A 16629-nucleotide genomic window follows, 5' to 3' on the forward strand; every position below is an offset into this window, starting at 1 on the left:
GAAGTTGATAACGAGTTCTAAATCTCCAATGCCCAAAACTGTCACAAATGACTTAGATTTTTTATGCTGTATTTGACCAGCGAGTCTAGTTGTTATAAAATTAAGCTGCGAATGAAAATGGCAACATGGCACGAGAGAATCGACATAATTGCGATTTAAAGCAATAACAGTTTGAAGGAACACACATTCATTTGAACTAGCAGTTGTGTGAGCTGGATGTCATGGCTATGAGCGGTACAGACTGCACTGGAGTAGGTAATCCTTTAAGCTATCTGAGACTTGTCTGATCTGTCTGATTAAAGTGCAGTAACGTGTGGTGCATCAATGAGCTATGGCGACATGGAGATGATTTGCACTGCTGGATTTGATGGCCAGACTTAAGGTAGTAGTCTGGTCAAATACTCATTTTTTATAGACATTTTTTAGGAATTTTTTTTTAAGAAAATAAAATGCGATCGTTTTGATTTTATAGTGTGTTATTATTGACATCAAATAGTATAGAAAAGCAATTTTTTTTACATATTATTTTGTAGTAGTGTGGCACCAAAGTAAGCCTCTTAAAAATAGATAGGTGGCTTGTCAACAGGATTTTGGCTCTTCAGGACATCTGAAACGAAAAAGTTACACTGATTATTATTCTATAGGCTTGTCACTCTGGCAGATGCTACAATGGGATTTTTTTTTTTAAATCACAGAATGGCGGACTTTTGAAAAAAGGTATGATCTTCGGATGGAAATCAGACTGTTGAATGGAAAATTAGGGCTGAAAAAAAAGAAGTCTTTACTGTACCGAATGGATGTGGCTGCAAGTTCATCACGATAGTTTTGCATGTTCCATGTAGTTCCTCTACACTAGATTAAGTCAAGTTGATTTAGCGTAGTCAGGCTACGCTTTTTCTTTTTAAGAACGTTATTACCTAAAAGTTAGTCCCATTCTCTATTCTCTAAGTGACGAAAAAATAGACCGTTCAACTCAGGTAACTGTCGAATCGCGAGATTTGCGTACGGTACTTATGTGCAAGCAATTGACAATATACAGCAAAACCACATCGGCAAATAGCGGTTCCTATGTTTTCACGTCGGGTTCATCAAAAAATCTGGTCGTCGCACAATAATTTTTTCGGCCGATCGAATAGCAAAGAATAGCAAGAAAAAAAAAACAAAAAATAGTATGCAGACTTACAACTGTTCACGGCGTGAAAGTCAAAATCAAAATGTTTTTATTTAACAGATTTTTTATAAAGTAAGGTAAAATTTAATATAGTGTAACTTTTCCTCAAAGGTATGTCCTAAATTTCAATAAGTTATCATATCAAATATTTAAAATTAAATCCATAAATAAATGCAGTATGCATGAAGCAATCAAAAAATATAATAATTAGATACCTCCTACTCCAAAGCCAACTTTTGCTAGTGCAGCAAAAGCCTCAAATAACAATATTAAACAAACTACATATATGTCAAAACAGAACTATTACACCACATACAGTGTCTCATCTTGCCATCCAATTTCTTCCCGACTCTCCTCTTGCTTCTCCGCTCTCTCTTTTATCGTTTTACCCCCTCCAATCCTCCTTCGGATATGGGAATGTCCACCCTTTCCCCACTCCTCTCAGAACCTTAATTACCGATGCTCCCTCCCTAGTTCTCAAATCTCATACCTTTACATTTAATTACTCATTATAATTTTCTATTGTAATCTCAATATGATATCTATTCTGCAATGGAATAATAGCGGCTACTATAATAATCATTTTTTCTTCTTCATAACCCCTCTGTCATTCTATTTAATGAAGCTCACCTTACCCACAACATCACTCCTGACTTCCTTAAAGCTTACATTGGTCGTTTTTATAGCTTTCAACATATTACGTTTAACAAACAGGGCATTGCCATTCTTGTAGAAAAAACCTACCTCAACTATCCTCTTTCCCCCAATCCAATATTGCTTCTCTGGCCATTAAACTATAAAATTACAATAGTGTTGGGTTATTCTCCTGGGGATGAATTGATCTGTACAACAGTTTTCAATAACATAATTTCTTCCTCTCCCCACCCTTTAAGTAGCTGGTTTTTTTTAACGCTTGGAGTCTCTCTGGGGGTCCGTTTCCTCAACTCGAAAGGTCGGACAATTGAATATTCCATCCTAGTTTCCAACGTAATTATCCTAAATGACGGATCTCCCACCCACTTTTTTACCCATTTATTCTTTACACATATTGACCTTACGCTTTGTTCTGCATCCCTCTCATCGAAAATATTATATTATGGCTCTTCATGATAGAGATTATTTCCCTATCTTTTCCAAAATCAAAATTTCTCGCTTCCCACCCCTTTTTAAACCTAGAATCTACTTCTAAACTGACCAAGCGGACTGATGGGTCAACACCTGACAACATCAACAAAGAAACTTCTAACGAAAAAAAAATCATTGCTACTAGACTATCATGGTATGTGCATGCAAATAAGCTAAGTCCCCACAATCAAGTTGCCTTGAAGACATGGTACGGTTGAGGCTCTCTTATATCTTGATCACTTTATTTCGGAAACTCTATCAAGGAGAAATTATATATCGCCCTTTTTATTAGATTTTTCCAAGGCTTTTGATCGATTAGGTAGGTCGTTTTAAGGCTTGTTGAAGGTTGAGCCAAGAATCTACCATTTTACTAAATTATCCTCTCGTAAGCTTAGTGTTTTTATTTCCCAAGGGGACCCGGCAGAGTTCACCTCTATCCGTTATCCTCTTCACTAAAGCTTTTGATGAGCTTAGTACGATTTTTCGCCATTTCCCTAACATTTGCTTCTATCCAAAATCCCAAACATAAATGCTGTAATAGCAACCTTTACAGACAATCTATCCAGCATTTCCTCATGGCCCCTTTCTTCAGGTGTTTCAATCTCTTCCAATAAAACTAAACTACTACATATTTGTAGGAAACAAAACTGTTAAATACCTACAAGATAGTTCTAAGTTTATTGGTATAGTATTAGATTCTAAGTATTTCTTGCCATCAATTGTAACGCTTTTCTACAAAAAGTCTTTCATTCGGCAGCTGTGTGCAAGAACTCCTAAGACAGCTTTTTCAATTTTCAAATGCGCCTCTTTTGCACAAGACAATGGACTGCACTTACGCTTATTATCGACGAGAGATGGTCATCATCCGCCATGGATGCTGAAAAAATCATCCTTTATAAACGACTTAAGCTATATGCCAAAATCGAATACGACATCGACAGAGTATTCCGCACGTTTCTTGGAAATTTTATCTCACCTTAAAAGCTCTAGCTGGCAGTTAATCGTCCCCGACGGTTCCAAAGCGAATTATAGTTCCATTGCTGTCGTAAAGGAAAGTGGAGAGTCATCGTACGTGCAACTACCAAGGGGAAGTTCCCAAATGCACAGATAATATGTACTGTTTAGGCCATAAAGAACTACAATAATTAAAATCACATTATTGGAGCCATTAGATATATCCCGATTTCACACCCTCATAAAATCAGAATCATGTGATATTCATGCTTCAACGTCAATACAATCGTTGATACTACTGAAAAGGATAAGAGCTTTACTCCTACCAGCACATCAAACCTCTTCGGTAAAAGTGATGTGGATCGACTCATAGAGCAGAAGAACCAAACCAAACTAATAGCTGCAAGCAAACCAACTAATGGTACTAAACCAAGTTACCAATCATTCCACCCATCTAACTATTAGTGGAGTGCCCGGGGGTTTTGACCTCGGATCTCTGAGTGACTGAATGAATTGCCATGTAACCATCAGGATTTTCTTTTGTATGATCTAAATTGTAACTTCTACCAATATTATATTGTGCAATTAATTTTTTCATTGTTTAAACAAAAAAATATGAAAAATTAATATATTGGAGCATAATATAATATTTAGTTGGAAATAATTTTTTTTAGTTCTACGTTAAATTTTACTTAAATAGATAAAGAAAAACATCTTCCCAACGTTATATATTATTGGTTATATTATGGCTGGAAGTGGGATAAAAGAAGTTCTTTCTACCATTTATGCAGAAAATACGATTGATCACATAACGTCAGGACGTGCCTATGCTAGAGCAATACGTGCTCATACCTTATTGCAGCAGGCTTTATCACAATTAATAGGACTATGAACAAGTTCGTGCGTAAAATGGTTACAAATTTAATATTCAAAGTATTGTCCATCGCTTACTACTACTTTTTCCCATCTTTCTGGCAATTCACGGATTCCCTTTGTGAAAAATTCGGTCGGTTTTGCCGCAATCCACGAATCGATCCATTTTTTGACTTCATCGTAATTACGGAAGTGCTGGTCAGCCAGGCCATGTTGCATCGATCGGAAGAGATAGTAATCGGATGGCGCAAGGTCTGGACTATACGGCGGGTGGGGTAGGACATGCCATTTGAGCGTTTCTAAGTATGTTTTGACCACTTGTGCAACATGTGGCCGAGCATTGTCATGTTGCAAAATAACTTTGTCGTGTCTATCGGCGTATTGCGGCCGTTTTTCTCGCAGTGCTCGGCTCAAACGCATCAATTGTCGTCGGTAGACATCCCCCGTAATCGTTTCATTCGGTTTCAGTAGCTCATAATACACAACACCCAGCTGGTCCCACCAGATACACAGTATAACCTTCAGGCCATGAATATTCTGCGCCGACGTCGATGTTGAAGCATGGCCAGGGTATCCATACGTTACCCGACGTTTTGGATTGTCGTAATGGACCCACTTTTCATCGCCAGTCACAATTCGATGCAAAAAACCCTTTCTTTTGTGCCGTTGAAGCAGTTGTTCGCATGCCATAAAACGGCGTTCAACGTCTCTTGGCTTCAATTCATACGGCACCCAATGGCCTACCTTTCGGATCATTCCCATGGCTTTTAAACGTTTGGAAATGGTTGATTGATCAACTCCCAAAGTTTTTGCAACCTCTTCTTGCGTTTGAGCCGGATCTTGATCGAGCAATTCCTCCAATTCGGTATCCATGAACTTTGGCGGCGCACCCTCGCGTTCTTCGTCTTCCAAGCCAAAATCACCACTTTTAAAGCGTGCAAACCACTTCTGGCACGTTCGCTCAGCTAGAGCATGCTCACCATAAACTTCCACCAAGATACGATGACTTTCGGCTGCTTTTTTCTTCATATTAAAATAATGAAGAAGAATTCCCCGCAAAAACACATTATTTGGCACGAAATTCGACATTTTCAAGTGTGGTAAAAATATTGTTGTTTACGCTTCAAATAAAAAACTTATACTGACGTTTGTGCCTTACGACAGTAGCTCTCCAATGAATGTTTGGAAATGTGGATCGATGGAATAATAATCAAGTTACGCCATCTGTTGTAAAACCGCACGAACTTATTCATAGTCCTATTAATTTTTGAAGATCTTAAGGAAAATAATGCGGATTTTTAAAATGTATTGAATGACGAATAAATATCGATGATTTTTGAAATGTTCAATTACAATGAAATTACAGAAAATCAAGGATTTCAAATGCTGAGTAGAATTTTTGAAAATAAGTTAGTTGAGCTTGAAAATAAAGATAAAACATCAAAACTATGGATTACGTATTTTCGAATGGTAACAATATTGAAAGACTTCATTGCTGCCGACCTTATGGGGGATTGAAATTTACATCTACATAGTACTGAGCTGATGATTCCACTATTCGACGCATCAGGACATTTTCCCTATGCGAAGGCTGCACAAATTTATCTGCAAGATATGAAGGAATTACAGTGTAAAATGGATCCAGCAGAGTTCGAAAAATATACAACAGGATATTTCACATCTAGCCGATCAGATATTTTTTTTCTGGTATTGCAAGTGATCAGACTTTAATGAAAGGAATAAGCGTCGAAGGGGGTCCTTTTGAACGAGGTGCCACTGAAAGTGTAGTTTATAAATGGATCAGAGGAGTTATTTATAGAAAAGATATTATTGAAAGCATAGAAAATTTTTGTGACATATCTTTCAATAAAAGTCATCAACGCAGTGATTCTACAGATGCTAGAATTGAAAGGGATGGTATCGATGTAAAAAGATTGGTACACTTTTTCAAAGAACACAGTCCTTTTCCTGATACAGATGCAATTATGTCAATTGCCACTGGAATTACCGGTGATAAAAGTATAAATTGTTACAATGCTTTTGAAGAAGGTTTAAAAGTTATGAAGAAAATCGAAGGGAAAAATGTACGCGAATTGAAGTTTTTAAGGAAAGATAAAATAAATTCTCTATTGGCTAAAAATAATAAAATAAAAATTCATGACAATGTTATTCCCGTTGATCCATTGTTGCTGTTTCAACGTATTTGTGTGTTGAAAAAAACAGATTATGAACTAAAAACTTATATGAATTATGAACTGGCACCATATCCACTTGCTCTGTTTGAAGATGGCCAACTGCCGAAAACAAAAAAATCAACTTTCTACGAATTATTCCCAGAAATTCAGATTAATTTGAAAAGCTTAGAAAATGTTCATTATGTTATTGATGGAGGCATGTTGTTATATCGTTGCAAATGGCAATTAAATGAAGCATTCAAAATGATATGCGAACATTACGTAAGATATTTGAGGAATAATTATAATAACGTATACGTGGTATTTGATGGATATAAGAAGCACGGTATTAAATCTGCTGAAAGGAATCGTCGCGCACTAAAAAATATAAGTACAGATATTGAATTTGATGAAAATATGCCGTTAAAAATCGCTCAAGATAAATTTCTAACGAATAAAAAACATAAATCTCGCCTAATCGAAACGTTAAGTATAAAATTAGCTGATAACAATATTTTTACATGCCAAGCGGAAAGCGATGCAGATAAAATAAATGTTTATGCAGCAATTAGTTTAGAATCTCAAAATATTGTTGTAATTTCTGAAGACATTGACGTCTTGGTTGTGTTAACGTCATTGGCGCCTACTGATCGTGAAATATATTTTTTAAAACCATCCCGAGGCAAAGTTAACCAACAAATATTTTCATTAAAAAGTTTAGAAAAATCTCTACCAGCATCTAAAGAACATGTTCTATTTTTACATGCTTTCACGGGCTGTGATACTACTTCTGCGTTTTACAATAAAGGAAAAATTAAGTTTATCAAAAATTTTGAGAAGCGGAATGATCTACATGACTCAGCAGCAGTATTTAAAAATGTACATGAAGATGCAAAAATATATTTCAAGCTGGTATTACATGTATTTTGGGACTGTATGGTGGTTCGGCAAAAATTACAGATTTGAATACATTCAGGTTCAATTCTTTCATCAAAGCAACTGCCAAAGACACAAGTGTTCTTTTATCTTCGTTACCTCCCACATCTGATGCAGCATTTGAACACTTTAAACGGGTGTACCTACAAATTCAGATGTGGTTAGGGAATGATTTAATCATCGAAAATTGGGGATGGAACTATTCCAATAATACCTATCATCCAATATTTACGAATCAATTACCTGCTCCGGAAAATTTATTAAAAATGTTATTTTGCAATTGCAAAAAAGGATGTGGAGCTGCATGCGGATGCCGAAAAAGTGGATTATACTGCAGTGTAGCATGCCTACAGTGCAACGACGACAGCTGTCTAAATGTAGCGCCTATGATTAACATCAGTGAAATTGAAGATGATATTTGAAAAAATGTAAATTTTTCAATAGACAAATTTTTTTGTTAATTCATTTTTTTCTTTTAAATAGTCATAATTTTTTTGTTTTTAATAATTAATTCGATTTTACTTTTATGCTATAATAACAGAAAACAATTTTTTATTTTTTTTTTTGTATGCTAATTATTTAAATAAACGAATAGTTTACATAATATTTTTTTTTTAACATTTATTTATCCATAATCTATTTATTTTTTCATTTGCTTCCACTTCTGTTACAAAAACAATAAATTCTACAACGTTATTTGCATTATAGCACATAAGTTATTGCAATCATAAATTTTTGCTATTTAAAAATCAAATGCACAACTTTTAAATAGGTAGAGATTATTATTTATGTTATTCACAACACATTTTCGCAAAGATAATTTAATTTCATCTAGTCCCTGAGACATGCTAGGTTTTAACGTTTTTAACGCTCCAGACACTCCACTATATACTACACCCTATACTCGCCTAGACATTGGCCATTCCGATCTTCTACGACGTACCTTACATATATAAAACAGCAATTTTCACCAGCCAGCTGAAAGCCTCCGTTGCTAGCACTGCGTTTTTTATTTCTTTATTTAACCATTTTGTTGATATTTATTTATGCCTTATTTTATCATATTAACACTTAATCCTTAATAATATAATAATAAGCGACATTTTAAATTAAGATAAATATTCTAAATAGTGGTATAAAATGAAAAAAATTACTGAAGCAAATATTTGTTAAAATAAATTTCTTCTTATTTTCTATATCATATCAGAAAAATATTGTGGAACACCTGGACTAAACATATTTTAATTATTTTTGCACAGTGTTATGAGTCCTTGAAACTTGTTTCGTTTATTATTCCTTTTATTTTTGTTTGTTTTTCTACTCTGCTGAAGTCTTGACGCGTTGCGATATGGCAAACCTGTATTCTACAATTCTTGGGGTTAGTAAAGGGTGTTTTTTTTAGAGGTTAGGTTTTCAAGTTGGCACTACTTTTTTCGTAGATGGTCTTTTTGACAGCTGTCACTTGATTTATGCTCAGTTTGGTTTGCCATTTCATAATGAATAGACTTACACATGAACAACGTTTGCAAATCGTACAAATTTATTACGAAAATAATGGTTCGGTTCGCGCGACGCACCGAAGAAAATTTTGTTCAGCGATGAAGCTCACTTTTGGTTGAATGGGTATGTCAATAAGCAAAATTGTCGCATTTGGAGTGAACATAATCCACAAGCCATTGCTGAGACGCCGTTACATCCTCGAAAAGTCACTGTTTGGTGTGCTCTATGGGCAGAGGGAATCATTGGTCCATATTTCTTTAAAAATGAAGCCGGCCATAAAGTAGCGTTACAGTCAATGGAGAGCGCTATAGAGCCATGATTAATGACTTTTTCGTGCCTGAATTGGACGATGTTGATGTGGACGACCTTTGGTTCCAACAAGACGGCGCTACATGCCATACAGCCAACGCAACAATCGATTTATTGGAGGAAACTTTTGGTGAGCGCATTATCTCGCGCCGTGGACCTGTGGCGTGGCCTCCAAGATCGTGCGATATAACACCGCTGGACTATTTCTTGTGGGGCTATGTGAAGTCGCTTGTCTACGCAGATAAGCCCGAGACGATTGACGTCTTGGAAGAGAATATTCGGCGCGTTATTGCTGACATACGGCCCCAATTGCTGCAAAAAGTGGTCGAAAATTGGGCCTCTCGGCTGGAATTTATTCGAGCCAGCCGCGGCGGCCACTTGCCCGAAATCATTTTTAAAACATAATGGCAAACCCTTATCTTTATAATAAAGCTAAATTCTTGGCCATAACATTAAATTATATACGTTTTATTTCATCTTGAAAACCTAACCTCTAAAAAAAACACCCTTTATATACTCGTTATGTGACAAACCTTACATCTAGTTAAAGACTTGGAAGATAGTTAAAGACTTGCTTGTCTTTGGAAAATATATAAAAATTTATTTTTATGAATCTATTTTTAGGGTAGTTCTTAACACTATGTTAATACTGGACTGAATGCCAACATATTTAACAGTCGTATTTATACTTATACCTCATCTTACTGTTTTACGTACACGACTTGTGTATTAGTTTGTTTATTTGGTGTTTAGGAAAAACATGTTTATCTTTTGTTATGCTTAATAGGTATATGTTTATCTTTTGTTATTCTTAACATATGTTTATCTTTTGTTATTCTTAAAATACATATGTGTACCTTTTGTTATTCTCAACATATGTTTATCTCTTGTTATTCTTAAAATACATATGTTTGGATTTGTTTAGCCCTGCATGATTATACTTACAATTTACTTAACTATTTTCATTTATTATTTGTGAATGAAATCATTCTTTAACTCTCCCCTCCCTAAATTAAATCGTCACGATTTGTACCGAATTAATGTTAGTTTCTCGTCCTTGCCTAAATAATTTTCACTCTAGTGTAAATATTGTTGCAAAGGGCAATTTCCTCTTCGGTGAAAATTTTTACATGCTTAGTTCTAAGTGGTGTGAATTTAAATAGTTTACAATGATTATTTATGATAGGATATTTGAAAATATCAATGATAGGATTTATAGTTCTTATTAAATATTAATTCGTATGATGTGGTAATTTTTTGTCAATTAGTTACGCAGAATAAAAATGTGAATTCGTCAAATAAATATGTATCCATCGTCGGTTCTAGAATATATTTTGTGTTAGTTATGGTTGTTGGTTGTTATTTTGGTGACTCCTTCTGCTTGAATTGCGATTATGATGACCATGGCTAGTAATATCAGGTAATTCATTGTCGTCTCCTGTAACTGTGCAGTTTTTACGTTGTCTTTGTGAATAACTTTTCCTTCTTTGGTCAAAATCGTATCCTCACGATCTTCCTGCACTACGTACTTTTTGTAACGACTGTCGCTTTTACTTCTGATGTTAGTCCTTAACACCAATATCTGGTCTCCGTGTTTGAAAGTTCGGTGCCTAGTTCCCTGGTTTAGACGTTGTAATGCTTTCTCCGATACGTCTTTCAATGTTTTTACTGTGTCTTCCCTGCTGTATGTTATTAGATTAAAAGGTATATCCTTTGTTTTTTTTTTCTGTGACGGTATGGGTTGTGTTGTTCAATTCCTTTATAGCTACAAATAACCCCTCGGTTGCTAATGTTGAATTCTTTATTTGTAATATTCTTGCCAATTCTGATATGGAGTTGTGCGTACGACCTACCTGACCGTTTGCCTTTGATCTAAGTATATATTGGTGTCTGTATTTTGTTGATATTGTATTTTATACACATTTGTTTTAACATTGGTGTATTCAGACAGCTTTCGTTATCTGTCATGAATCGTTTACAGTTCAGAAATTTGTTGATAAGAATTTCTTCTACTCTTTTGTCCATTTCTGTTTTTGAGTCTGATTGTCTGATAGTTATGTATTTTGAGAATTTTTCTACTGCTGCTAAACATGTTTTGTGTTCATTAAAATAAATATCTATATGTATGTATTCCCCTGGTTGGGTTGGTACGTCTGATTCTTTTAATGGTTCTCTTGTGGCATTTCGTTCGTATTTGCCTTATATATATGTATATATAATTGGCGCGTACACACTTTTTGGGAGTTTGGCCGAGCTCCTCCTCGTATTTGTGGTGTGCGCCTTGATGTTGTTCCACAAATGGAGGGACCTACAGTTTCAAGCCGACTCCGAACGGCAGATATTTTTATGAGGAGCTTTTTCATGGCAGAAATACACTCAGAGGTTTGCCATTGCCTGCTGAGGGGCGACCGCTATTAGAAAATTGTTTTTCTTAATTTTGGTGTTTTCACCGATATTCGAACAGACGTTCGCTCTGTGAATTCCGAATGGTAGTCGCGCACCAACCCATTCGGCTACGGCGGCCACCGTATTTGCCTTACATTATTGTTTTATGTTCGGCCAATAGTATTGTTCTAATACCATAGTTCTTTTACATTATTTTTGCATCCCCTGTGTGCTCGCTCGAGTGTTTGTTTAACTAATTCTAACAGTCTATCTGGCTGTGTTATGTCTTCGAGTTTATTTGGTGTACCTGTACGAGTATTACATGAGGGAACTTCAATTCTCACCCTTAAAACGGTCAAAAAATAGCGTTGTACTACCGGCAATAAAAGAGTGCGCAAAATTCTAAATACCCGTTCTTAAGGGGGCACGGATTACTAAATGAAATTTGCAAAAATAGCGACTAGTTAGGCAGACTCATTACAGAAACACTTTTGTCCTTATAGATCTCAATGAATGTATTTTAACGAATCCGTGCAGATCGCATCAACGTTGTGTTAATACAAATGGTTCATATCGCTGTCAAAACTTATTACAGTGCTCAGCAGGCTACAAATCTACACCGGATGGTACGCAATGCGTAGGTGAGTTTGCAACTTTGAATTAAAGAGTGAACTTATTTTACTTTATATTTATATTGCCTTAGATATAGGCGAGTTTGCAACTTTGAATTAAAAAGTGAAATTATTTTACTTTATATTTCTTTAGATATTGACGAGTGCGAATCTGGAGAGCATCATTGTGCCGAGAATCAAATTTGTCGTAATCGCAATGGTGGATATATCTGCTCATGCCCACTTGGCCATCAACTGTCTCGCATGCGAAATGACCTGAGCCTTTGCGTGGACATAAATGAATGTGACCAAGCGCATCCGACCGTATGCCCATCAAATGCTCACTGCCTAAACACAATTGGTTCATATTATTGCGAATGCAAGTCTGGTTTTCAAAAGAGCAAAGACAATGAACATATTTGCCTGGATGTGGACGAGTGTCAAGAAATTCAGGGATTGTGTCAACAGAAGTGTGTTAATTATTGGGGTGGTTACCGCTGCACGTGCAACCAAGGATTCGAGCTGGGTGCAGACAATCGCACTTGCAATGATGTGGACGAATGCGAAGTGCACAAAACTTACACACTTTGTATGGGCTACTGTAATAATGTACCTGGTTCTTATGAATGCTCATGTCCACGTGGTTATTTGCTGTCTGTGGATAAAACCACTTGCCGTGATATAGATGAGTGTGCTACAGGTGAATTTTGTACGGGGCGTAACGACATATGCACTAATATACATGGAAGTTTCAAATGCACTACTATACATTGCCAGTATGGTTATGTTAATGATCCAGATCAGAGAAAGTAAGCATAGTAAATAAATTAGTTATTCATGATTAATCTACTGATTTTTATTTTCGTTTTTGAATGTACTTCCCATACAGTCGCTGCCGTTTGACCAACAACCTATGTGAAGGCGATGAATGCTATAGCAAACCATCTGCTTATACATATAATTTCATTACTCTGATCTCCAAGTTAAGTATACCGCCTGAAGGTAGGATCATATTTAGCCTACGTGGACCGCTTTGGTATGATGCTATAGATTTTGATTTGAAAATTATAAAAATTCAAGCTGCAGCCAACATCGAGAAGGCGTTGGGCAATCATTTTGAGTTAGTATACCAACATTGTATATATTGTGTTTAAATATGCGACACCGATTTCCCCTGTTTTTAGTACCATAAAGGGCAAGCATGAAGTGCACCTGCAACTAAAGCGTTCGCTGCAGGGACCACAGGAGATCGAGCTGGAACTCAGTATGACAGTGTTTACAAACGGCATGCCTCGAGGCAAAAGCGTTGCTAAAATATTTATTTTAGTGTCCCAACACACTTTCTAATATGAACATATACATGCATATGTAATTAGAAAATATGTAGCACGAACGCGAAAGTTGAGAGTGGTTGCTGCACTGCGTGTTACATTTTGTACAAAGTTTTGCTTTTTTTGTAATTTAAGTTGTGTTATCCAAAACGGCCATATGTACACTGCAAAGGATTTTTTAAATAAAGTAAATAAATCGTCTTCAAATATGGTAAGTTCATTTTTAGTTTTTTAGGAGGGACGAGTACCCGGCTAACTTTCTCGTTGTTAATATTTTTTAAATCTGTAAATGTAATTTTCTTCCATAGGCCAACTTGTCCCAACACCAATAATCGGACAATTTCAAAATAGAGTTGTTGCAGACTTATACGCTTTTTTGTGGCTTGACAGATTTTCTCTTTATAATTTTGTTCTTTCAATGTAATTTAACATTTTAATATTATATAATTTAACATTTTTAAAAATACCTTTGTTTGCTGTTAACAAAAATAGTTTAATTCTTAAATTTTTGTACTATTAATAAAATACGTGTGTACTATTATAAACGAAACTAAAAAATGAAAAAAATAACTCATTGGTGAAGCATATCATCAAAAAATGTATGATTCCAATTGGTTTTGGCCAAACACCCAAAAAGGGTGTAATACTAATGCATCTATAAAACTGAACGGTATTAATGAAAATAAGTGACATTATAGGTTCCGAATTTTTCCCAGCATAAAAAATTATTTGAAGCAGTGTTCCTATGTACATAACCTAAAGGTACAAGAATATTACGTGAATCTGCAGCAAAATATGATATATGCAGAAGTCGAAGGCCCTCATAAATAAACGGAAAGTTCTTATAAAAAGCGGTGTTAATGTATCCAAATACACGATTCGAGGACGTTTACGTGAAAAAAAACCTTGAATTTCGGTATTAATGAAAATAATAATGAAAATAAGTGACATTATAGGTTCCGAATTTTTCCCAGCATAAAAAATTATTTGAAGCAGTGTTCCTATGTACAGAACCTAAAGGTACAAGAATATTAAGTGAATCTGCAGCAAAATATGATATATGCAGAAGTCGAAGGCCCTCATAAATAAACGGAAAGTTCTTATAAAAAGCGGTGTTAATGTATCCAAATACACGATTCGAGGACGTTTACGTGAAAAAACCTTGAATTTCGGAGTACATTGGAAAAAAAGGCTGCTCATTATCAGACATTTGGCATGGATTGATGATATCCCAACAAACATTTAGGTTTGAGAACGATGAGAAAACGAGTTGAATTCTAATGTGTTTCTTTAAGGTAGAATGTTATAATATGATTAGAGAAATTGTCAAGAGCTACAGCATTATCTACAAAAAGGGGACTTAGTTCTTGATATGGAGAAAAGTTAGATACTGAATGGTATTATAACCTTGAAATCCAATTGGTTTCTAATATGGATTTTAAATTTATATGCACTGTGCACTGTATTCCTCGCAGTTTTATTATTTCAGATATACAGGGTGGCTGATGAATTTTGCTACATTAAGAAACTCAAATTACTTTTTTTTTAGTGTATGGAATTCATTTATTTTTTTTCAAGTTGAAGGTCATTAAATTTTATTAAATGTAGCTTAACTAGTTTTAAAAATAATTGAATTTAAATGCCCCCCATGCTCGTTGACACAAGTGCGGCATCTTAGTAAAAAGTTGTTCATTGCTGCTTTGAGAGTTGCGACAGGAATAGCCGCAATTGTTGCCCGAATGGATTGTTTTAGTTCATCCAAATTTGTTGGCTTTGTTTTATAAACTTCTTGTTTACATAAACCCCACAAGAAAAAGTCAGGTGCAGTAAGGTCAGGCGACCTGGGGGGCCAACGAAGTTCGGAGTTTCTTGAAATCAGTTTATTGGGAAATTTTCGTCGCAACTCTGTCATAACAGTCTGGGCTATGTGAGACGTTGCCCCATCTTGTTGAAACCACACAGAGTTGAAAGGAATTCTCTTTCGGCGTAGTTCTGAATAAAAAAATTCTTTCAGCATTTTCAAATAACGGTCTCCAGTAACCGTAACGGTGTGACCATTTTCTTCAAAAAAATAAGGCCCGACAATACAGTGTGAAGAAACCGCACACCACACTGTCACGCGAAGAGGATGCAATTCCGTCTCGTGGAGTATCTGTGGGTTAGAAGTACTCCATATTCGACAATTTTGTTTGTTCACATTGCCGTTTAAATCGAAATGGGCCTCATCAGACATGAAAAGGCAGTTTAACATGTTTTGGTCTTCTTCCACCATTTGCAGGATCTTCTGGCAAAATTCCAAGCGAATCGGCAAGTCTGCTGCATTCAGTTTGTTAACCATTTGAATTTTGTAGGGAAATAAGTCTAAATCTTTGTACATTATTGTTTGCAAAGACTGTCGGCTGACACCAAGTTGAGCAGATAAGCTTCTTGTTGAAACCCTTGGATTGCTTTGTATAGCTGCAGCTACAGCAGCGATCGTTTCCTCCGTCCGAACTGGTGGGTTTCGATGATAAGGCCTTCTTGCGACTGTTCCTTGCTCAGCAAAATTATTCACCAGTCTCATTATGGTCCATCTGCTCGGGGGATCGCCGCCAAACATCCGCCTGTACTCTCTCTGTACCAAAACTACGGACCCCAGTGCGTGATAGCGGCGGACTATCCAAATTCTTGTTTGCGTGTCCCAGTTATCCATTTTAATAAATTTTAAAGATCAATCTGCAAATTATTCAATTTTTTTTTTGTAGCGGCTTTCATCAGCCACCCTGTATTTCATTTATAATAAGAATGTAACCCAAAGTTTTACGTAAATATAATATGAATATAAACATTTACTTCACGTTTTATAGATATGCTTCATATTTCTTGCCGATGAAATTTTAAAAAATAATTCTAAGTAAAGTTAACCAAATGATGAATGTATATTCAAAAACGTAGATATGTATAAGGATATTCAAATTATAAATAAAATGTTTTCAAAGCGTAATAAAATCTGAAAAAAAGAGGTTGTCTCTAAAGTCGGTTTACTGACGTGACAACGTCATAAGAAAATACTGATAGTTACATTTTTCAAAAGGAAATTTTAATTTTATTTGTATGATAGATATTTTGTATGGATATAGAGAAGGAGGTAAATGGAATCGCAATGGAATTGATCAAGTTACATTTACACAAACGTGAAAAATTACGTAACATTTATCAAATTCATGAAAGATATGTTCAATTTCGATTGTGCATCAGACGTTAATAAGTCAACATTACTA

The 16629-nt window shown here is 35.5% G+C and overlaps 1 protein-coding gene across 4 annotated transcripts in view; it reads left to right on the forward strand.

The window, feature by feature from the left end:
* Nucleotides 1–16039, forward strand: part of LOC129249945 (fibulin-1) — a 117037-nt gene extending 100998 nt beyond the window's left edge. For 2 of the 4 annotated variants that reach the window (XM_054889609.1, XM_054889611.1), the window contains exons 6-10: nt 11931–12068; nt 12193–12847; nt 12928–13158; nt 13223–13580; nt 13678–16039. In XM_054889609.1, the coding sequence (XP_054745584.1) occupies nt 11931–12068; nt 12193–12847; nt 12928–13158; nt 13223–13385 (1187 nt within the window). In that variant the 3' untranslated portion in view covers nt 13386–13580; nt 13678–16039. The remainder of the gene's footprint in view (nt 1–11930; nt 12069–12192; nt 12848–12927; nt 13159–13222; nt 13581–13677) is intronic. The other 2 variants (XM_054889608.1, XM_054889610.1) reach the window with 1 other exon arrangement.
* Nucleotides 16040–16629: the final 590 nt, after the last annotated feature.

Source organism: Anastrepha obliqua, chromosome 6 (assembly GCF_027943255.1).
Source record: "Anastrepha obliqua isolate idAnaObli1 chromosome 6, idAnaObli1_1.0, whole genome shotgun sequence".
NCBI classification, from domain to species: domain Eukaryota; kingdom Metazoa; phylum Arthropoda; class Insecta; order Diptera; family Tephritidae; genus Anastrepha; species Anastrepha obliqua.